The sequence below is a fragment of the Phyllostomus hastatus genome, unplaced genomic scaffold (assembly GCF_019186645.2).
Source record: "Phyllostomus hastatus isolate PE091 unplaced genomic scaffold, TTU_PhHast_1.1 phas_contig_329, whole genome shotgun sequence".
In the NCBI taxonomy this organism is placed as follows: domain Eukaryota; kingdom Metazoa; phylum Chordata; class Mammalia; order Chiroptera; family Phyllostomidae; genus Phyllostomus; species Phyllostomus hastatus.
In genome coordinates this window covers 6,063,186-6,087,244 of record NW_025333854.1, presented here as the reverse complement: position 1 = coordinate 6,087,244, position 24,059 = coordinate 6,063,186, and the positions used below count along the sequence as shown (strand labels likewise).

The 24,059-nt window shown below is 40.6% G+C and overlaps 1 protein-coding gene across 5 annotated transcripts; it reads right to left on the bottom strand.

The window, feature by feature from the left end:
* Positions 1-27: 27 nt before the first annotated feature.
* Positions 28-23,876, bottom strand: CUNH5orf34 (chromosome unknown C5orf34 homolog). Of its 5 annotated transcripts, none has more exons than XM_045839957.1 (14): positions 23,416-23,876; positions 23,203-23,303; positions 19,578-19,814; positions 19,338-19,427; positions 16,352-16,998; positions 14,450-14,551; positions 13,270-13,393; positions 9,551-9,642; positions 8,158-8,227; positions 7,304-7,474; positions 6,785-6,879; positions 5,550-5,648; positions 1,307-1,347; positions 28-435 (listed from the first exon to the last, which is right to left on the bottom strand). In XM_045839957.1, the coding sequence occupies exons 3-14, from the start codon at positions 19,770-19,772 to the stop codon at positions 245-247; spliced, it is 1,917 nt and encodes a 638-aa protein (XP_045695913.1). In that variant the 5' UTR covers positions 19,773-19,814; positions 23,203-23,303; positions 23,416-23,876; the 3' UTR covers positions 28-244. The 5 variants fall into 5 exon arrangements, with proteins under 5 accessions (XP_045695913.1, XP_045695911.1, XP_045695909.1 ...); XM_045839955.1 differs by having other exon boundaries at positions 23,455-23,876; XM_045839953.1 differs by lacking the exon at positions 23,203-23,303 and having other exon boundaries at positions 23,382-23,876.
* Between the last annotated feature and the right edge of the window lie 183 nt (positions 23,877-24,059).

Sequence of the window (24,059 nt, the reverse complement as noted above, 5' to 3'; positions counted from 1 at the left end):
TTTTCTCATAAATCTGAAACTAAAAAGTTCAAAATTTCAAAATAGTTCTTTATTAATAAAGTATTTTATAAATGTATATTTTAAATTTACAGGTTTTTAAGTGTACAGGTTACAAAGTTTAATGTCACTTCTCACGTAATTATTGTACAGGAGTCATATATGCAATTCCTTGGTTCTCTAGTAATTTTATACCAGTCACTTGAAACAACATCCTTAAGATTTAGTAATATAATAACCCCCTTTTTCACTTTTTAGAGTCTGACAGGAGACAGTCAATATCCTGAATAACTTCAGAGATTTTTTTCAGTGCTACTGATACTGTCTTTTCACTAACTTCTTCTAGCAAGGTGTCTGAATGTTCTGGGGTATATTCAGAAGACCGGTGATTCTTCTTGTTAGAAACCTGGCTTAGGACATCACTATTCTCCAGCAACGCTAAGTTGCTTAGTTAAGGAGATTTTACCCACATTTTTGATTATACAAGTATTTTTCATTTCAGGAGGTCTGACGTTCATATTAAAACATGATTTTTCCATTGGGAGGAAGATCTCTTGGCACTTCAAAACTTATGGAGTCTATCCCTTACAAATGAAACTAGAGTATAAGGGAGGGGTAAGGGAAAGTGTATGTATGTGTGTGTTTGGATGGAGGTTTGATGATAGAAAAGAAAAGAACTAAAATCTCAGTAAACCTTTAGCTACATTTACTAAGGAAAAAAGTGACAGGACTCAAAATTACAATACAAATAAATGGGGAAATTACAACTGACAGCACATAATATAAAGGAGCATATGGAACTACTATGAACAATTACACACCAACAAATTGGACAATGTAGAAGAAATGGGTCAATTCCTAAAAACAGGCAACCTACAAAGACTGCATCATGGATAGGAAATCTGAACAGACGGAATGGTAGTAAGGAGACTGAAACAGTAATCAAAACCTCCCAAAAAACTGCCCGGGACCAGACAGTTTCACTGGTGAATTCTACCAAACATTCAAGGAAGAATAAATACTAGTAAGAGGAGGGAACACTTTCAAACTCATTGTATGAGGCCAGGATTACTCTGACAACGACAACCAGACAAAGGCACTACAAGAAAAGAAAATTACAGGTCAATATCCCCGATACACATGCAAAAATCTATAGGATGTACCTTCTACAGACAAGATACATCTAGAGTATCTTAAATATTCAATGAAGCTCCGCGATATATGTGTGGATTACCATAAACTACAGCCATGAATTAAGCCTAGAACAGAAAGTAATTATGCAGGACAACACATTATGTTTAAAGGATACAGTTAAACTTCTGGATCTTTTCAAGTTCAGAAGCCACACACCTGTGGGGGAAAAAAAAGTAAGTTCATGATAGTTGTCTCATTATTTTATCCACAATATTTCAAATAAGCATACTTGAGGTTTTTTTCATAAAGGTTAGAATTTTAGACAGACAAACCTAAAAGTTAAGAGTTTTTTTATACTAGCTTTATTTATAAAAAAATCAGCTTGACTCAGTTGATAAATTTATTGAGTGCTTTTAATGAGTAAGCCAAGTGAATAAAAGTACCCACCTCCAGGAATGTTTAATCAAGTATTGATATTTGAAGGTAATGGCCTTCCTGCTACAACTTCTTAGAATTAACACAGTAAACCCTCTATTTCCTTAAAGTATACTCAAATTTTAAAAACCTATTAAAATCCCATCACTTTTGAACAATAAGTGATCTCTCCTCCCTTGAATTCCTGTAGATTATTTTAATTAATCATGTACCTATTTGTAATGTCTTCTCTTGAACTATTTTATTTTTTAAAAGATTTTTTAAATTTATTTTTAGAGAGGGAAGGAAGGGAGAAAGAGAGAGAGAGAGAAACATCAATGGGCGGTTGCTGGGGGCTGTGGCCTGCAACCCAGGCATGTGCCCTGACTGGGAATCGAACCTGTGATGCTTTGGTTCGCAGCCCACGCTCAATCCACTGAGCTACGCCCGCCAGGGCTATTTTATTTTTTTAATACCTAGATTGTGTCTTTCAGTAGTATGGACTCTTTCTTCTTCTTCTGTATTGTGCACAGACAGCAAGACTTCAGTTATATGGAACTCAGGGTATGGACGGTTTGGGAGGGTTTTTATGCAGCTGAACTAGGTCATAACAGTTTCTATTAAATTCCTTCTGGAACAGACTACTTTGTCATTTCACTGTTTTCTTAACCACAGTACACTAAACATTCTCTTCTCCTTGACTTGAAGGATTAACATTACGAACATTTGCTCTTACCATTTTCCATAGAGACAGATTTTGGGGCAACTGGTATGGAGTAGGAGGCAACTCCAGCGGAACCTCTTGCTTGTGTGTTCTTTCTCTCCTTCCTCATCAAGCTACAGTCAAATGTGAGCAGTGGCACACAACTAGAAAATAATGTGACTCCACTAGCTCTCTGCAAAATTAAGGAGGGCGTTAATGTTTAAAACGCCCCTTTTTTATTCAATTCAGTAGAAAGGTCTTCTTGAGAGGTCATAAGAGGATATGTGACTTCTCCCCTGGCTTTCCTACAAGGAACCACATGTACCTCCTTGTCAGCTTACACTCTCTCCCTGTACTCCAGCCTATGGGCGGAGAGTGAGATCTTTCATCATTTTAAGCATTTATGATAAAGATTTGGATATAACTCACTCAAAACCTGCTGACTTTTCATCACTTCAAAATACCTATTTTTTTTTTTTTTTTACACAGACACATTTTTTTCTGGCCATAAACAACAAAACAAACTACCTTTAGTTCTGTTGCTCATGTAATAAACTTATCAAACATCTTTCATATTATTTTTAGACTAGCATCCCTATTAAAAAGTTGAATGACCTGGCTGGTGTAGCTCAGTGGATTGAGCGTGGGCTGTGAACCAAAGTGTTGCAGGTTCGATTCCCAGTCAGGGCACATGCCTGGGTTGCAGGCCGTGACCCCCAGCAACCACACATTGATGTTTCTCTCTCTCTCTTTCTCTATCTCCCTCCCTTCCCTCTCTCAAAAATTAAATTAATAAAATCTAAAAAAAAAAAAGTTGAACGAGTAGGCTAATAACAGAAGGTGAGCTGGGAAAAAAATACTGAAGTACCATTTAGGTAGCTATGTATTCTGCAGTCTCTTCTCTTTCCTCAGCCCACCTTTGACAAGAAAACAATTCATGGTGGGAGATGTCTTAGGGCTTTTTGCAAAAGAAATGGGGCTAATGCAAGCAGTCCCCTCCCCACTCCTCCTCAATCCCTCTGTCTCTCTGTGGCTCCTCCTTGTTTCTACCCACCGCTGCCGTCACCAATCTTCACCTCCGTTCCCTCGCTTTTTTGTGTGTCTTGACAGTTACCCTCTTCTAAGCCTTCATGTAAAAAGGCTGGCATCTTACAAATGGCCAGCTGAGCGATGATGAAGTGACAATTTTATAGCTACGTATTATTTCCCTTCCTTCCCAACTATGTGTTTTGTTAGTTACTCAGACAACTTTTCTGCTCCAAACAGAATGTTGTAGAAGCATGAGGGATGGGGAAAGTTGAATCCTTAAAATAGCGGGGGCAATCGAATAGTATCTGCTGGCTTGTGCCTCTTTATCTGACTAACTTCAGAAAAGGTGATAGGAATCAGGCTAATGTTTCTATTTTTTCACCACACTAGGCTCAGACACCTGACAACCTACTTTAAAGCTTCCTGAATTGTTCCTGGTATCCTCTTTTTCCAGTGTATTCAGATTATGTGCTCGGGGATACTAACTTTCCTAATGACCTTTCTTCTTGTCATTTTTTCCATTTAGGAACTTGTAACTCCATCCAGTCTGAATTCCTTCAGTGAATATAAGATCCATTCAAACCCCCCACTCTACCTAACAGACAGAGCCTGCTCCATAAAACCTATCTTCTCACTATCTCCACATTCCAAGATATCCACTTTTTCCTCTGTCCTTACTTCCTCCCTAAAATGTCTTACTTTCCCTAAATACTTCCTTGCGCCCAGTGCCAGTGTCCTGCGCATCAAAAGGCACACAAGAGGCACTACAACGCTTGTTTGATTTGCCAGTTCACTTGGGGGAGGCCCTAAAAGTCTATTTTTTCTGAAAGCTTATTATGTAGTCAATATTTATTTCCCTTAACATTACTAAAGTTTTTTTTAAAAACCTTTAAATTTTTCCATAAAGTTTTGAGGATGAATTTCTCACATTGAAAGAGTCACAAACATTTTGACATAATGTTTTCAGTGTAGTTTTCTGATCTCCAGATGAAATATAAGATGAATTATAATAAATTATATATCTGATTAAAGATAAATTATTTTTCATCTTAAGCTATCAAAAACATAGTTAAATATATTTAAAAAAAGGTATTCTTAGGAAAAAAGTCTTAGAGTTTACCATTTGACATTTTAATTTTTGAGTAGCAATTGGCTCCTCTACACAGATTAAAGGAAATAAGCTAGGGACATAAAGGAAAGAATAAACAAATGGGACTTCACCAAAATAAAAAAGCTCCTGCACGGCTGAAGAAAACATCAGCAAAATGAAAAGGGAATCAACCAAATGTATGGGAAAATATATTTGCCAATTACACCTCGGACAAGGGTTTGATTCCAAAATGTATAAAGAACACATATGACTCCAGGAAGACAAACAATCCAATTAAGAAATGGGCAAAGGACCTGAACGGATACTTCCCCAAGGAAGACATACGGAGGGCTCAGAGACGGAGGGCTCAGAGACGTATGAAAGGATGCTCAGTATCACTAGCCATCAGAGAGATGCAAATTAAAACCACAATGAGATACCACTTCACACAAACAGATGAAAAAACAAAGTGTTGGAGAGGATGTGGAGAAAAGGGAACCCTAGTGCACTGCTGGTGGGATTGCAGACTGGTACAACCACTATGGAAAGCAGTATGGAACTTCCTCAAGAAATTAAAAATGGATCTGCCTTTTGACCCAGCAATTCCACTACTGGGACTATATCCTAAGAACCCTACAACACCAATACAAAAGAACCTCTGCACCCCAATGTTCATAGCAGCACAATTTACAATAGCCAAGTGTTGGAAGCAACCTAGGTGCTCATCAGTAAATGAATGGATCAAAAAACGATGGTACATTTACACAATGGAATTCTATGCAGCAGAAAGAAAGAAGGAGCTCCTACCCTTCACAACAGCATGGGTGGAACTGGAGAGTATTAAGCTAAGTGAAATAAGTCAGGTGGTGAAAGACAAATACCATATGATCTCACCTATAAGTGGAACCTAATCAACAAAACAAACGGGCAAGCAAAATATAACCAGAGACATGGAAATAAAGAACAAACTGACAGTAACCGAGGGGAGGGGAGAGGGGGATAATGGGGAAAAGAAGGGGAAGGGTCGTCAAGGAGCATGTAAAGGGCTCATGGACAAAGCCAAGGGGAGGCAGGACTGAGGGTGGGAGGTGCAGGTGGGTAGGGCCAGGGAGAGTAATGGGGGAAAGTGGACACAACTGTGCTTGAACAACAATTTAAAAAATTTAAATGAAATATAAATACCAATTTTCTTCAGGAACAGAAAATGAAGGATCTGTGACCTTCTCTCTCTGACTAGTCCAGGTCAGTTTTCTGCACCATGATATTACCGCTGACACATACCTAATGGAATACATTAAAAGAAATACTTGTATAATATTTATAAAAATACTAAAAAATGACTGAAAAATTAAGACAATTTGGGGAGAAGAGTAAAGAGAATATTCTCAAGTAAGGCATTTACTTCATTGGAAATATTCATCAAGGAGAAGATTATTTACTCACATTCATGATTAATGAAGATGAGATTTAAGAGTCAGAACAAAGGGGATATTTGGATTGCATTCAAGGTTCAAATTCAAATGTCTAAATTCTCCTTTTAGTTTTTCAAAGAAAAATGAATTTCATTAAACTTTATCATGTAAATGTGTTTACACATAAGACTAAGTGAGCATTTGCTTTTTAAAATTTAAACTAGAAGACACCTATTAATGCATATGTGTATATATATATAAATAAATCACTGAATATACAAAACAAATATCAAGTTTAATAAAATGATTGTTCTGAAGCAACTGGCGAAAAACAAACAGCAATGTTTGCTAAAGATACTATCTTTTTGAGGCAAATTATTCAAACTAGCAATGAGTATCAGAGCAGTTAGACAAAAATGCAGTAAATCCCAACAGAAAAATAAATTCAAGAGGTAAAAAAACAATTCTTTTGTGAACATTCTCAAAGTAAAATCACTAAAATGTCAAAAACATTGTAAGTACAATGATGATAACAAATTATATAAACCAAAAGAAAAAAAGTACATTCATAAAAAGCCGATTTCGAGAATCTTCTTCTTTAAGAATAATCAGTTAATTTATTCTTTTCTACTTTATAGAAATTTACAGAGGGGTAGTTATTTGTGGTTGCAAACCTTAATTTCAAACTGGTGAGGGGGTTAATTGGTTAACATATCTGACCACAACCTCCACAGCAGGCCTGTCATATCTAACACGTTCACATGGAAAAATCACTGGAATACAAATGGAAGTGATTAAAGCCAACCCGATCTTTGTAGCTTTATTATGCTAGATGCCAACATAACTGTAAGCTCCGAAAGCTGTGAAATGACTTCATTCACATCCACATGTAAAAACTAAAAAAAATATGACATGCAAATATGGTTTATATCTTTCCTCTCTGTCAATTAAAAGTAAAGGTTTTTTACTAACATAAAAGTAACTTTTAACATTGCCTTTCAGTACCTTTCATATGGTCTGGAGTGTTCAATCTGAATTAACTGATTGTGTCCATCAGGAAAAGTTAACTTACACCAGCCTAAGCTGAGTCCTTGATTTACCTTAAGAAGCAAGGAGGAAAGGTAAGTTTTATCATTCAAAAACTGGGGGGGAGAAACCCAAAGAAAACCCTGTTCTAACTTAACAATTTAAAAAAGTATATAAATCATTACAAATTTATTGTGACTAATTTAAAAGTTATATTTTATATGAGACATGATTAAACTACCATTGTTATATAAATATTTACCAAAAGAACAAAAATACTAGCCGTTCCCTCTAAGAGTTACCTTTTATAAAAATGACTATTTGCCACATCTATCCGAATTTTGCTAGGAATTCCAATGAGATCAGTAAAGCCTTTTGACAGATTTTATACTTCAAAAAATAAATGGCAATGTAACAAAAAACAAAAAATAAAGTATGAAAGTATTTCCACAGATTAAAGAAAAATAGAAAATAGATTTCAGTCTGAAGTATACTCACCTGACTCTTTTCAATAAAAGAGCCAAAATTCCAATTTAGGGTTAGAGTAACGCCATCTAAAAAGATAACATGTACTTTGTCATCAGAATATGCAAGAAATCTTCCCACGCCGGGTATGAATGATTCTCTCAAAAGCGAAGGCAGTATATTGTTATCATTTATCCCAGGGACCTAAGCCAAGTAAGTAAAAACAGCAGGAAGTAGAGTTATCCATTGATAAGATTTAAATGATTAATAAACTCTGAGGCAACTTTCAGATTCTTATGCAGAAGTCCAATATTGTAGAATCCTTATATAAGTTTTAACTTTTCCAGAAGTGAATGCCCAAAACAGTCTATTACAAGCAAATCAAGCTCCAGTATCTTGGGAAAGTCACTATTCTGCTCTGAGCTTTACATAGGACACAGACAAAAATGACAGCAACATAACCACATTAACAAAATATAGAAATCAAAGTCTGAAATCACTTCCTCCAAGTAAGCATTAAAGAATATACTTTTATAATATGGAAAGAGTAGAAGACTGTAGTACTAAGGTTTATAGTAACTGTTACATAGGAACAAAGCAAGCAGTTATTTTAACTTAAAGGCCATAAAAACATACAGATGCCATCAATTCCCATGGCCTTTCTGCTCCATTTGAAAGAAGAAAAAAAATAAACTATATACAATAAAAATATAATATAAAATTATGCATCATTTTATAGTATTTATCTATTAAGTGGATATTTTTCTGAATAAATCAATAGTATTACAAAGAATTTCTCGCACAACTCAGATGAAAGCAGAACTTAGTATATATAGAAACAATAAAAACAATTTAAAATATCTGCTTTTGAAATAATTTTAAGATACCATTTTCCAGCAGCATATACAATAGTTATGGCTTAGAGAAAGCCTCATCTTGGCACAATGCTGAAGAATCCTGTGAATTGGAAAAACACGATTTCAACACTTGCAAATAATAGCATTTTCAAATTGTAGCAAAACATTCTCAATGCCATACAGCAGCTAGTGTCATCCTTTTTCTTCTTGTGGCACACATAAACTAATAAAATTCTGCAGCACACCAAAAAATATATTTTTTGCCTGACAAAAAATAGGTATAATTTTGATTCATTCATAGCAGATGGCTATTATTGTGTTGGCTGTTGTTATTTTTTTGTTTGACAGTCTAAGGAAAGAGAGGTCAGTGCCCCTGACTAAATATTCAGGTATTGTGTGTTTTAAAAATTCTGTTAATTTGAGAAAGAGAAAAGAAGGGCGGGCGGTGCGAAGACAGAAACATTGATTTTGTTGTTCTACTTATTGATGCATCCATTGGTTGATTCTTCTATGTGTGCTGACCAGGGATGGAACCCACAACCTTGACTAATCAGGACAACTCTCTCCAACCAACTGAGCTACCCGGCCAGGGTCTTGCATGTTTCAAAAATTCTCGTGGCACACATGCTGAAAACCACTGCCATATGGCATCTCAGGCAAGTAGTTCATTTCCACTGAATTATGTCCAGACCTATCTCCTTCCACAAATCCTTAAGTCCTTCGACGAGAACCACAACTGTTTCCCTTTGTGCTAATCTTTTGTACTTGAAGTTATTCCTCTAATTTTTAGCAATGAAGTGACTCCAAACAGAATTTGCAGGTGCAAATTCTTTTTAAGAGGGAAAGATTCACAGCACCTGAAAGGCTTAGAATAGGCTGAGTGGCAGGATATAAACTGACTGTTCCTAGGAAATCAAATTACAGATCTGCTCCTTCAAATCCACTTTGGAACTGGCTTAGACATAGTTTATAAAAATAAATCATTTAATCTAACATTACCCTTTCATTCTCCTGAGTGCTACAGATTAATTAATTAGAATAAAAAAACATATGAACTAATCTACACTTCATCTGCAGCACACATTAGAAGTCTTTATCACTCTGAAGATAATAAAGAAATATGAAAATTTTAAATGTATCAAATCCTCAACTTAACTCCAAGAAACAATAATGATGCCAAATTAATGAGAAGTCACCTATTTCTTAGCAGCACTTGCTCGCCACATATAAGTGTTTCTCCGTAATTCACTTTACATTTCAAAGACAGAATTACTCTTTTAACGATACAGTGATTACCTTATTTTACAAATGATGAGACCAGAAAGTTGACAGATTTTTACCAGATACATATGTTTCCATTGTACTACCAATTCTTAATTTCATCCTAACGGTTAGAAAAGGTATCAAGGTTCTCAGAACTTACCTGGCTGCGTGTTTAATTAGACGACGCACGGAGAACGGACTTCCTGGTCTGTCTGGAGGAAGGTTATTTACTGAATACATTTTCTCTTCCCTCTGAAAATTAGTTTAAAATGAAAAATATCATGAATAATAAATATTGGTCATTATTACTTAGCTATTTTTCTTGAAATATGTATTTACATAGGAACAAAGCAAGCAGTTATTTTAACTTAAAGGCCATAAAATCTGTATGTTTAAAGGTATTTTATGATGCCTTTCCATTTTTCCTACCTATTCAAAAATTACATTCTCATAGCCTATAACTTACTGTCCAATTTAAACCTTGGCTATACTTAACACGGTTACAAACTAATTTTCCTACATATTAGGGAACATCACATAAGCTTTTCCCTTTAGACTAATAAACAAAAAAAACAGCAAAAAAAATCACTTTAATTCCATGAATCATTTTGTTACATTTTATTAATGGAATTAACTATTGCTGCAGTTTATGGAAGACAATGTTATTTGTAGTATTGAATTTTTTAAAAAATTGTTATTCCTTCTTGAATCTCCTCTTTCTCAAAGTCTTTTACTGCTGGTGTTGCCCAGGGCTCTGCCTCCAGCCATCTCTCCCGGCTTCCTGGTTTCTTCTCGGGTTAATTCCGCGGGGTTCAACGCTGTGTTTATAATCATTACCATAGCAACAGCTAATGTTTATTGAAGAGTTATGTGCCGATGCCTATGTTTAGGTAAGGAAACTGAGGCTGAGGGCTGAGAAGTAGTAGAGACCTGTTGTGAAGCACAAGAGAACACAGCCCAAGAGAACTATGGTTCACTGTCAGAATTTAGTAACAGTAGACACTTAAACAGTAATCTCTGCCCTTTTATCCCGGGCTGTGGACTTGACCATCCGAATTGTTATTGGGCTTCTCCCCGGACTACCTTGGAAGAGAAAAGAGCTGGTTCAAAAAGCATGTGTAAGACTGAAGTCCCTCCTGATCCTCCTCCCCCACAAAATTTCCGACTCCTCTCTGAAAGCCATCACTTCAGTGTGCATCTGCCCAGATCTTTTCCTGTGCATTTACATGTGTATGTGTACACACACACACACACACACACACACACACACAGTAGTACAGTAATATGTAGGTTTGGGGCTTTTAAAAAAAATTTTTATTTTAATTGCTGTTCAAGTGCAGTTTTCTGCCTTTTACTCCCATCCCAGCCTAACCCCCCCAGCCCCCCACCTCCCTCCCTTTTCCACCCCCCTCCTTGTTTCCATCCATGTGTCCCCCATACTTGTCCCTGCAAACCCTTCCCCCTTTCCCCTGAAATTCCCTCCCCTCCCCTCTCTGGTCACTGTCAGCCCGCTCTCTATTTCAGTGTCTTTGGTTATGTTTTGCTTGTCCGTTTGTTCTGTTGATTAGGTTCCTGGTTTGAGGCTTTTTTTTTTTTTTAAATGTAAAGTCTATCACTGTACATTGTTATTAATGCCATTTTCTTTTTTTCACTCAACGATGTCTTGGAGAGCTCTCGATCTCTCTCTTGTGCACCTACATTCTCCTTATTCTTTTAAACCGCTGCACAGCGTTCCCTCACTCGATAACGAAAGCTCATCGTGTCATTTCCCCATGGATGAGCACGCGGGGTGCTTTATTTTTGCTCTACAAACAATGACACAGCTGACATTCTTGGCCATGCTTCTTTGTATGCATGTGCCACTGTTCTTCTAGGATACACGCACAGAAGCGTTTCTGGCCAATTTTATCTGACGTTGCCAACGTGGCCTCCATGACGGCCGAACCAATTCGCACTCCCAACAATGGAAGCACCCCACTTCCCACACCCTTGCTGGCAGTACAGTCTCAGCCTTTTCAGTTTTTGACAAGTTGATGAGTGAAAATACTAAAATTATTAGTTTAATTTTCATTTCCCTGATGCAAGAGTAAAGTTGAACATGTTTTAAAATATTATGGGTTATATTCATTGCCTTTGCTATTATTGTAACCATGGGGAGAGGATTATCATTGATTTATAACATAGAATATTTTTTCCATGCCTTTGCGTTTTTTGCTTTGACTAATTTAAGACATTAAATATTTAAAATTTAACGTAAGCTTGAAAATTTCAAGCTTATCAAACTTTTATGGCTTCTGTTTTTTTCTGTATTGTACTTAAGAAGGCCTCTCCTACACCAAGATTATTAACACTTTTCTCCTCTATTTTCTAACAATTATATAAAAGTTTGGTTTCTTCCATTTAGCCCTCACATCCATTCAGGATTTATTTTGGAGTACAGGTGAAAGTAAGGCGCAAACAGTTTTATCCCCCAAAGAGAGCCAACTGTCTCTGATCTTCTCACCCAAGCAGACAGAGGACAGAGAAAGTGTGAGAATTCCACCACAAAGGCACAACTTGTCTGAAAGTGTTGTGTTTTATCCCAAAAGCTCATGATAAGTTTGTTTCAATAGAAAAATGATCGTCCCCTCCTCCTGATGCCTTCAAGTAGAACGGAAGCTCCAGGAAGATGTACTGTATTCATCTTGTAGTTCTGTGAACTCCTGGTACACAGCAGTCAGCAGTGTAGATACGCATACCTACCCTATCTGCCTGTTCACTCGTCTCATGCACCACACACACACACACACACACACACACACACTACTGGTCATGCTTTCATGTCATTTGCTTGTTTGCCAATCGAACCACTAGGCCATGAACACTTGAAGCCAGGAAATCTTCATCTTCACCCAGTGTTTAATAGAGCACCTGCCTGAGAGTGTTCAATGAATACTTATTGAATAAATGAATACTCTCCTACAAATAGACCCCAGAAGGGAATCTGTTCCAGTATACACTAAAATATTTGTGAATGAAGTACTTGGGATTTACAAAAAGTTAAATAGGGAGTTGGGGGGGGGGTAGGGCAGAGGGAAGTGTAGACGAAACAGTTTGGGTGATGGGTACGTGAAGGTGTGTTACACTTGTCTTTCTACTTTAGTATTTGTTTGCAAGTTTCCATAGTTAAAAAGAAAAAAACCTACTCTATTTTTAACTCTTCTCCCTAGCACTTCTGATAATCTTATCACTTAAATACTCTCTTCTGTAATAGGGAAAGAAAACAAATTTATTGTGTTCCATTCTGCAAGGCCAAGCCACATGATACTATGGTGACCCCTATAAAAGGGCGAGGTCAAGTGTCGGACTAGGGACAAGAATTATTAACAAAATACCCACATTATTACATTTGATCTGATTTGTTAAATATATCATGTTACGTTTCACTGTTTTCAACAACAGAAAACAATCTTGTTCAGCTTTCTAGTTATACATAAAGATTTAGGAGTTAAGAGATATTTAAAATACGCAAACAATACATGCTAGGGGGAAAATGATACGCTTTTCAATGTGCAAGTATTAACTCAAAGAAGTATATCAATTCAAACTGATTCTGCTGGTTTTAGTGCTTCCTATCGATAAATTGACAGAGGAATTTAACTTCTGATTTAAACACAAATTGCTTAGGCAAAAGGAAGACAAATTACAGTATGAGAACACAGTGAAGGTAAGATGATGAATAATTATTGTGCCAGTGCTGGCAGTAGGCTCTGTTAATTGTTTAGACCAAGTAGTATCAAGCTATGTTATATAAAGATCAAATACCCTGTATAGATCCACAATTATTTGGGAACAGCTATACACCAAAAATCTTGAGTTGAGACCTCCTTGTCAGCTCACCTCTTCTGATCCTTCCTGAGTGCAATAGTATGTAAAAAAGTTCCCAAAATAAGCTCCTTCTGATTTGAAAACAGATCCATCTCCAGGGTAAATCTCTATTGAGTTCACATTTTTATGGGTAAGTCTAAGGAAAGGAAATAATCATTTAAAAAAATGTTTTTCTAATTGAGATTAAAACATGCATCAAGTCAATTGTCAAACAAAAACAAAAATCAAAGATGAATGTTTACCTATCTAGCAAATGGATAATTTCATATTCTGTACCACCAGCCAACTGAATGAATTTTTTGCAAACGAGTAAACAGAACACAGAGAATTGGTTGGTGTATCAACTTCAGTTAACCAGGCTCAGCTTCTGGAAGTGAAGCATCTTGTCTCCTCACCTGGTATCCCCACGCCAGAGTGGCTGGTGCGTAACAGTCACCAGAGCAATGCTCACTGCCTAGGAGCTAAACATAACAACTCTAGCACCTGAAAATAAGATTCTCCTTTAATAATGAACTAGTAAAATCAATACCTGATAGGTGAGATTCGTCATGTGAGGTATAAAAACTTAAGCCAAGTCAATTTTACTGAAACATACATGAAGAATATGTTGTCAGAAGCAAGTGGGTCCTCATGCGGGAAAAGGAGAGCCCACGAACAAACAATTTGCAGTACTCTTCGGCATTATTTACACATGTGAACCTCCAGGTCTGGCCAGCACTATGTCCCGGTCGCTAGCGGGGGAGGGATACCTCAGTGGAACGGTGTGGGCACAAAGCAGTCGCTCGGTGAGTGTCTGCTGAGTGAGTGCAGGCTGAAGTCTCCCTGAGCTACCCAACCCCTCTCATCCCACACCCCCCAGGCAGCCTTCCGCTGGGTCGAGTTCAGGCAGCCGGGTCCCCCGTGCTTGGAAGGGGTGCCCTGAATAGAGGACATGTGTATTTCATTCTCTGGCAAAACTAATCCCCGCCTTTGGCGCTGTCACAAAAATCTTGCAAATATGGTTGATGGGAATTAGTAACAAGGCCCCTGTTGCCCTAATATAATTAAGTTTCGTGACCCTGAATCTCAGGACCAAACACAGGAGCCTGGTGGCCCCCACCAAACTGTATCCTCTTGAAGTTTATCTGCAAGGCTAGTCCTGTCCCCTCTGTGACGTCACGGAATGGCTCCAACTCCCACACAGGCGCCTCACCTGTACGTAACACCCTCGTACCACACCACCTTCACCAGTTCAGGATAGGGGTGTTCTCCTTCGTCAGACTGTCCCAGTGAGAGGGAACCGCAAAAGCTCCACCTGTGAGGGGTCAAATACAAGTTACTATTCTGGGTTACTCAACATAATTATCTTGAGAAGTCAACAAAATAGTGCTACTGTCACAAGAGTTATTTCTTGCTTAATTCATTAGATCAAAAAAGGTAAAAATATGAAAGTATATTAATTAAATTTTAAAATAAGTCCGTTTTTCACGCATTGTCAATGACCTCATTATTGAGTCTCAGCACAATTACATAAATGAACAGTTTTACCAACCTTTAAAATTTAGGATCCAGACAACAAATACTCTCACTGAAGTACCTACGGTGGGCCAGGCACTGCACATACACTGGGGATGATACAACCCCCAGAAAGGGAAACGTGGTCGCTGTGACGTTAGAGGGCAGACACTGAGCACGAAGCAAGGGGAACCTCTGAATGCTACGGCACGTGTAAGAACCTCATCCAGCCCCCGGCCTTGGAGACAACCCCTCTCAGGAAGTGAGGCTCACACAGAGACCTGGACGTGAACTTAAGTTAGCAGCGTACTCCTGGCAGAAGAGCGAGCAGGCGCAGTGGCAACGGAAGCCCGAGCAAGCTCTCCAGGGCCTGCAAGAAGTCCAGTTCCGTGAGAGGGTCGACAGGTGCAGGAAGGAACCTGGTCGTGGAAGGTCTATTAAGCCATATTTAAGGATAATGAATTTCAATCTACAGCCAGTGGCAAGTTATTAAAAAATCATGGATTTAGAAGCATTAATCTCTTTTGATGCATACTGTGTTTAAATGAACAAATGTGTATTCAAAAGACTACCTGGGATCAAATCCCAATTCTGCAAGTACCAGCTATGCGACTTTGTTCAGGTTGTTTAATGTCTGTTTCTCGGCTTCCTCCACAAAACGGGGCGATGATAGACAGAACTTATCATCTCACGGGGTTACTACGGGGAGGAAACAGGGAAAGTACCACCATCCCCAGCACACAGTGAGTGCTCGGTGTTAGCTATTATCATTACCACTGCACTGCTTACACCACATTCATACTACAGGTCTAGCACCATTAGGTCATTCACCTCTTAGTGGAGGTACAAGGTTTACGCCTAGCCATCCCAAAGCCTCTCCACATTACCGCTGTATAAAAAGGACACATTTGCAGTCAGCCAAAGACAGGGATGGCTTCTGAAAACAACTGTGACAGAAAGAACCAATGATCATAAACTTCTCAGCTCTGTTTGCAGCAATTGAGGGAACAGGCCCCACTGAGTGGCAGTGGACACACCCACAGAGCGCTGTGCAAGTCCCCGGGCCATCCCTTCCCGCACTTCAATCATCTTTTCAGCCTGGCCTGGGCAGCTCTGTTGGTTAGAGCAGAGTCCCATTGTGCCAAGGTTGTGGGTTCGATCCTCCGCCGGGGATGTGCAAGAATTAACCAATGAATGCATGAAATTGATGTTTCTTTCCTCCTCTCTCTAAAATCAATACATTTAAAAATTAAAAAAAAAGAGATAAATAAATAATCTTTTCAGTGACAGTGACCCCTCACTAGACCATAAGCTCCTAGAAAGCAGGGACTGGGTCTTAGTCATCTCTGTCTCTGCGCTCCACAGAGCATCCAGTGCACAGGGGGCCTTCCCTAAACGTTCATTCCATGGACACAGAGTCAAGAAACATGATCAACACAGATGCTAGGGAAATCATTTCCTAGCAGTTCTAAACAAACTTTTGGACGAACCGAATGAACTCTCCTTACAAATGGTATCAGGTCATCTAGAAAGAAAAATTACCCTCAGGAGGACTGGTGCTGACAAAAGCTCTACGCCAAGTGAGCAATGATGCCATTACCTGTGCAGGTGTGGCACAGGGCAGCTGAGTGACAGGGCCCTGGGAAGGACAGAAACCTCTTTTCCTCTTTCCTCTGAAACATCGGAAGTTAAAGTCGCGTTCTGGGTGACAGTTACATCAGTCCCGGACAAACTGCGGATTTTATCGTGGAAACGAAGTGCTAAAGACAGAGGGTATTTCCACTGCTCTGGACAGGAGGCCACGGACCAGCGCTGCTCTACCCACGCGTGCACACATGTGTGCTTCGGGCCAGGCGGAGGCAGCGCCTCCTTCCCCTCGGTTCCATCTGCATAGCGCTCCTTCTCCGAAGCTTCTTTGGATTTCATGGTCGGACAGTGAAGTTCATTTTCTTTATTCTTCAGCCTCTGTCCTGATAAGCGTCCACACGTAAGGACTTTGCCTGCTTTTTCAACCAGTTGATCTTTCTTGGCTTGAGTATTTTTTTCTGACAATACGATAGACGAGTCTGGCTTCTGGCTTACTTTACACAAAAAATGCACTGTAAATTCATGCTGAGAGGTGGGCAGGCAGAGGTAGGCGTGACCGTCTACAGAGGCTACTTTCACAGCGCCACTCTGCAGCCACACCGCACCGTCATCGGCGTCAAGACTGGGCCACCTCACTTCTGAGACGTCGAGCAAGACACGCTGAGTCGGGGGGAGAAAAGGAGATGGTCAATATTTTCTGTTAACAGACCAAATTTTCCATACGTTTGATACTTACGTATGTGTAAGAGAGCTCTTAAAGTTTGCTTTACTACCTAGAGAAAATGAAAAAGGAGATTTGGGTTGTCAGCCTACATATGATTTTTCACAGAATATTTGATATCTCTTTAGAGCAGCAGAACACACACACTGACAAAAAAATGAGAGAAAAGAAGAAAGAAATCATCGTAATTATATCTAGTGTTAGACTTTTTGTTGCTTAAAATGTACAGTGAATGTACAGTGAATGTACAGTGAAAAAGATTTTGAGCCCCTCCCAAAAGTCTACTCTAAAAAAGACTATAGCTCTGGCTGTTGTGGCTCAGTGGATTGAGTGCCAGCCTGTGAACTGAAAGGTCACCGGTTCAATTCCCAGTCAGGGCACACGCCTGGGTTGTGGGCCAGGTCCCCAGTTGGGGGTGTTTGAGAGGCAACAGATCGATGGGTCTCTGGCACATCGATGTTTCTCTCCCTTTCTTTCTCCCTTTTCCCCCTCTGTCTAAAAATAAGTAAATAAAATCTTTAAAAAAAGAGAATTAAAATAAAAATAAAAAGACTATAAATGAAGGAAGACTAGCACTATAATGTACTGTATTAAAAACAATCATAACTTAAATGGTATGAAATTAGCACATAAAGGATTGACAGAACTCATAAAATACAGAAACAGACTCAATATATCTTAAATATGTTACATGTGATAACAAGTTTTTCAAAACAAAGGGGACAAGGGAGAATTATTTAAGAAATGGTACTGAATTATTGAATAGCCCTTAGGAAATGTTATCTCAAAGGATTATGACCCGGACTAAAGTACCTGTCCTGGATCACACCTGGCACACCATACACTACAATACATTCCAGGTGACTCAAGGAGTAACATTTTTAACAACTGAATTACTCAAAGGTCAGTGGATGCTGACCAACAGCAAACAGCCTCGTAACAGGTCCCAGCGCCGGCTGTGAAGTTTCACGTCGGACGGAAACAGCAGGTGTCACGGAACAGTCTTTTAATCAGTTCATCTTGCCAACAACTAAACACTTCAATTTCCATTTACATAGAACTTTAAATTTACCAAAACCACTGTCCAGAAAGCCTCTTAAATCTGCACTGCTATACTAGTACACTAAAATTAAGGGCAGTATTCACTGATGGCAAAGCTGGTTTGTAAGGATGACCGGTTCAGAAAGTCCTCTCTTCTGGAATTAGACTGCCTGACGACCCTCCTGCAGCACCAGCAGCAAGATACGCAACTTCAGTGAGTGAAACTGCTGCACAGGCACAGTGGGAAAGCAGCCTGTAGGCTAGGTTACGGCTCACAGTTTTTTCATGGCTTCTTTGTCATGAGACAATACAACAGGAAATCGTGACAGCAGTAGAAACAGGCAACAGAAGTAGACAATAGGCAGCTTCAGAGTCAAACAGACTGGGTTCAAATCACTTGGCCGGAAAGAAAATTTCCATGGAAAAGTTAGGCAAACTCTCTGAGATTTAGTTCTTTCGCCTGTGAGAAGGAGCTGATTTCCAGCCAGTACACCTTTTCTAACTGGTTGGACACCCACTTTAACCAGCAGGCACCCCAAGGCAAACGGGTGCTATCAAATATTTTTTTTTAAAGATTTTACTTATTTATTTTTAGAGAGAGAAGGGAGGGAGATAGAGAGAGGGAGAGAAACATCAATGTGCGGTTGCTGGGGGTCATGGCCTGCAACCCAGACATGTACCCTGACTGGGAATCGAACCTGTGACACTTTGGTTCGCAGCCCGCGCTCAATCCACTGAGCTCCGCCAGCCAGGGCGCTATCAAATATTTTTAATGTCACTCCCAGTTCTTGGCCCACAGTAAACCTTCAATAAAGGATAGTTACTATTATTATTCCAAATTCAAAATAGAATACAAGCAAAAGAATAAAATTTGTATGCCCATAAGTAATTACATAGCTCTATTATACATGAACAAAAACTACACATAAGCTACTAAAAATGTCCACATAATTTCTGGAATTTCACACCTCCAACCATCAAACAGTCACCAATATGAAAAGTTCTGAGTATAATCCTGGGCTACAAAGAAAAAAACCAGGGTAATGAATTATCCAACTTCTGTGTCTCAATCAATATGTAAAACATGAAAACTCCCTAGTCTGGTGAAATATAAAGGCCTATGCATCCTATAGCAACATGTCTATTCAGAGTGTCATAAAGAAAAAGACTAGATATTAAAAAACCTACTCTAATCACTTGTCTTCAAATCTTAAAAAACTGAGTTGTAAAAAGTTACCTTTTTTCTTTCAGAAGGTATAATGTTTTCCGACAAAAATGGGCAAGTGGCGAAAGAGTTTCGAAAATCTAGGGCTCTCTGTAGTTGCTCCTACAAAAAGATACAGATACAATCTTAAAGAATCATTGGAAATACATTGAGTACGGCAGCAACCCAGCGTCCCGATTACTTTCCGTATTCTGGCCACCTCAGCAACATTTCGGTGCTAGAAAGAGTGGTGTTTGTGTCACCTTGACTTACTCGGTAAGCGCTAATTACAAAGTGTGTCCTTTGACGAATTCTCTCTGGTTGTTCTAAAGGATGTGCTGAAGCAGGAGGTGCCTTTTCAAACAAAAACTCAGAGCCACAGGGAGAAAGCTGCAGTCTGGAACCGTCGGCATACCGCACTTGCGCCGCATCGTCTTCATACAGTACCATGCGCACTTCGGCCGCCATCACCGCTCCTGTGGATGAAATGTCCTTCCGAGGCGAGGAGGACTAAGGAATTAGGAAACGGGAGCACAGAGAGTTCACTTAATGTACAGAAGTCCTATCGAAATAAGCCGATGCATTTTCTAAGAGCATAAGTAAAACATACTGCCATTGCGTTTACTTTTGTTCAAGGAAAAGTGACTACCGTATTCTTCAGACTATAAGATGCACTATCCCGCCCCCAATTTGGGAGGAATAATGGTTGTTAATGCTGCTGTTGAGTTCTGTTTACATTTACATTGGCGAAATATTATGTTAATTATGTAATTAAATATTTTACCACATTTTTTGCTTCAAAAATTTTTTTCCTACTTTCCTCCTCTAAAACCCGGGTGCGTCTTATGGTCTGAAAAATACGGTATCTTACCAGACACACTTAAATGATCTCAAATTAACATCCTTAACAGAATGCCCGATTAACCCCCAAGGCTCTACTCCAGGGTGGGTACAGAACCTAGAGGGCAAAGACGGCCCACCAAGTTACAGCTGCCTTTATCATTTTAGGAGCTTTACTTCTCCTGAAGTTCCATTTCAGAACATCATATATATGTTCAGCATCTCATTTCCAATAGCAAGAAAATTCCACCCATGCAATACGAATCCAGGAGATCATCTGTAATACAACGCAAAAGGCAGGCCAAAAGTAACTGTTAGGCCTAAAGGAACACCTGGATCCTTGCCCCTGGCCTGGCATCAGGAGGTGTCTTCACGTCACCACAGAGCAAGCTAACCATCTCTGAGGGCTTAGATTCATCCTCGTCTCACTCGGTCCATTTTCCTCTTCTGCACCTTTAACACGGCTGGCTACCTGCACCTCTGCTTTCCAGATTACAGGTACGATGGAAATGGGGTTCGGGGGTGGGTCCCATTCGTGTCTACCACGCACTAGCAGTGAGCTTCAGGCTGCTTGTTTCCTATTGTAGGAGGGGGACAGCAACAGGACTGTTGTGAGGACTGAAAGGAGGTAACACGTACGACAGTACCTAGCACTGCCAACGTCACCTCGTAGGAGCTCAATAACCACGACCCCTTTCTAACCCTCACTGCATGTCCTTCTAGGACGTTATTTCCTTCTGCTACTCAGGTGATCAAGATTCACCTGACAGAAAAAAAATAAATTTCCCTGGACACCACTCTCCCCAGTTTACCCCCCTTTCCTGCCGATACACCTCTCAAGTGCAGTATCTGCTCACTGTCCACCAGCCTTCACTCCACTGCAATCCAGCTTCCCCTCCACCTCGCCACCGAGACCGTTTCACGACGGTCCCCAACATCGCCCTGCAGCAGTGACTTTGGTCTTCGTCCTGGCAAATTGGTCAGCTTGCGGCAGCACTGCCCACCTTGCCCTTAGCAAACTCGCTCTTCCTCTGCCTTTTATTCTAAAAAAAGGGGGAGAGGAGCTGCCACAGCTTCCCCACTGCCCCCCAAGTCTACCTCTGTTTTTGGTGTAAGGATTCTTCTTCACCGTTCTCTTAAACCCAGGATTCAAGACCTGACCTGAGGGCCCATTTCCTTCCTTAACTACATACACTCGTGTCAGTTTTATGCCCACCCTTGCTTTTTTTAAAAAAAATCTTACCCCCTTTCAATGTATGTAACCAGTACACGTGATTAGCTAACAACTGTTTACGGACTATGTGAGGACAGAATAAATGTTAAACCGTAGGGTCTCTCCTGAGGAGATTCACGCAACTGTGATTATTTTCTTTCTCCAAAGACCTTCCAAACCTACCCGACCCTTCTCCAGGGCTTCCAGCTGCCGGCCCCGCCCCCCACCTGCCACAGAGAAATCACACTCAGCGTGACTGCCGGAACTCAGACACTCCCAGCGAGCACGGCCGTCTGCAATAGCCCCTAGCTTCACTGTCAACACTCACCCCGTCGTGTTCATCCACCTACGGGAGCCGGAGGGGTCTTTTAAAGTAAAAATGAGACATCGCTCCCTGGCTCACAACCTGCCCCTTGCACTCACAACAAAACCCAGATTCCTAACCAGGGCCTAACCTAAGCCCCGCACTCTGGCCACTCTGCCTCTCGGAATGTCACCTCCTGGCTGTCTCCCTGTTCAGGGCACTAGTTCCACTGGCCTTTGTCATGTTTTTCACAACAAGCCGTCTCCCGTCCCAGAACCTGGGCACTACTTTTCCTGCCTAGCGGGTCCTTTTCCTGGCTCCGTCACATGCTGGCTCTTTGTCGCCATCGAGATCTCAGTGCAAACGTCACAACTTCAGAGGCCTGACCATCTCAATTACAGTTGCTTCCAGTCACCTTTTATCTCTTCCTTCAGGGCATCTATCATCACTCTCAGAAGCGATTCTACTTTTTTACTCACTTTTTGTCATTTCCCTCTAGGACATAAATGCAATCAAAGCAGAGACTTCATTTGTCTTAGTCAGAATTGTACCCCTGGCATCTAAAACAATACTTGGAAAACAAAAAGGGTGAAGTAAATATTTACTTAATGATGAAAAGAGTAGGTACGTTTTAAAGTTCTTGCTTTTTGTCTATGGCCATACCCTCCTTCAGTGCCCGAGCTGATCTCAAATTCTTGCTTTTCTTGACTTTGCAGTTTGAGTCAATGCAGCTCAGTGTTAGCAATATTTGACCTCTGACTCTGTTTCCCTCCACTCTCTTGAACCAAGTCCTGTTCCTTTGGTCTCTCTCAGGAGCCTGGCTCTTCCCTCCTGTTCCATTTCAGGCCGTCAACTCTTCCCAGTTCCTGCAGCTCCTGCAGCTCCGTGGGACCTTTCTCTAGCTGCTTCCCTCTCCCACCCATTTCCAGGACTGCTGTCATAGGTAACTGCACAGCCCAGCCCATACCAACCACTTTACACCACTCGTTTACATGCCTGTTGCGTGCAATAAATATTGACAGCCACATGTATAATGTCTACTTGCTATTTCGGGGGGGAAAAAAACAAAAAATAGGTGCATACACAAAGGAAGAAGCCCTGGCTGGTGTGACTCAGTGGATTGAATGCTGGCCTGCGAATCAAAGTGTCGCTGGTTCAAATCCCAGTTTAGGGCACGCGTGCCTGGGCTGCAGGCCAGATCCCCCCATTAGGCGGGCCCATGAGAGGCAACGTTCAATATCTCTCTCTCTCTCCTTTCCCGTCTAAAAGTAAATAAATCTTTTTTAAAAAGGATGCAGAACACTAATTAACAAACAAAGGAGGAAAACATATTTTGTGATAACACTTGGGAAAGTATCTTTGGCCACGGTATTTATTTCTTTATAAAGTTTATTGAGGTGTAACTTTTTTTTTTAATAAGAAGCGTACACAAGAACATAAGTCTAAAGTTCGAGGCTTATCATAAATCTGCCCCAGTCCACATTTCCTGCCACAACTGTCTTACTCCTTCCTGTTTGTTTTCAACACCCAGCACACCTTACGACTGAGTATGTTTAACGATCAAAAGGCCACAAGTCTGTTGTTATTTCTTTTAAGCCGCAACTCGGTTCTTGATGTCGGTAGGAATCTCATTTTTCTTTTTCTTTTAGAGAGAGGACAGGAGGAAGGGGGAAAGAGAGAAAGAGAGAGAGAGACACTGATTTGTCGTTCACTTATTTACGCATTCATCGGTTGATTCCTGCATGCGCTCGGACCTGGGGAACCGCAACCTGGGCATCAGAGGACGTTCTCACCAGCTGAGCTCCGCGGCCAGGGCAACCTCCTTCTTCAAAATGCAATAGCTGGTTACAGAAAAAGTTCACCGAAGCGAACAACGTTTGGAACTCACACAGCCGCTCCGAGCTGAACAGTCATGGGAACGAGGCCAGTCCACGGCCCTTGCACTTTAACTCGCCGAAAGGCTCCGACCGCAGCGTCTGCGCCAGTCCGTGACCGTTTCTCCAGGAATTTTTTTCGAATTTACAAATTACCCACGAGTGATGTTTCCCGATGAAACAATCACAATCGCGGGGATCTAAGGCCACTGGGAGAGTGTTTTTGTCTAACGCTTCTATCCGGCTTGAGTAGCTGGAGCTGCGGCAGCAACCGGGACGCCGCCGGAGAGAAAACACAGCCAAACAACAGTGATTCAAACTTTCCCGCCCCCTGGGGCAACCGCTTCCCATTCTGGAAACCGGAAGGCCGGAAGTCCCGCCCCGGGCACCTCCCCGCCCCTGGACCACGCCCCCTCGCGCTCCCCGCGAAGGGAAGGGCCGGAAGTGGGGAAAACGTCCCCGGGGTCCCAATCCGGAATCTGGTCGACTCCTCTTCCGCGGCTACTTCCGGTACGTCAGCACCG

Coding starts and splice junctions, on each gene's coding strand:
- CUNH5orf34 (XM_045839953.1), bottom strand. CDS start 23,438: ATGCCCAGGTTGCGGTTCCCCAGGTCCGAGCGCATGCAGGAATCAACC. Junction 13,394..14,449: donor TACGAGGGTGTTACGTACAG/GTGAGGCGCCTG, acceptor TCCTTTCCTTAG/ACTTACCCATAAAAATGTGA. Junction 436..1,306: donor AAAGATCCAGAAGTTTAACT/GTATCCTTTAAA, acceptor TAAGCAACTTAG/CGTTGCTGGAGAATAGTGAT.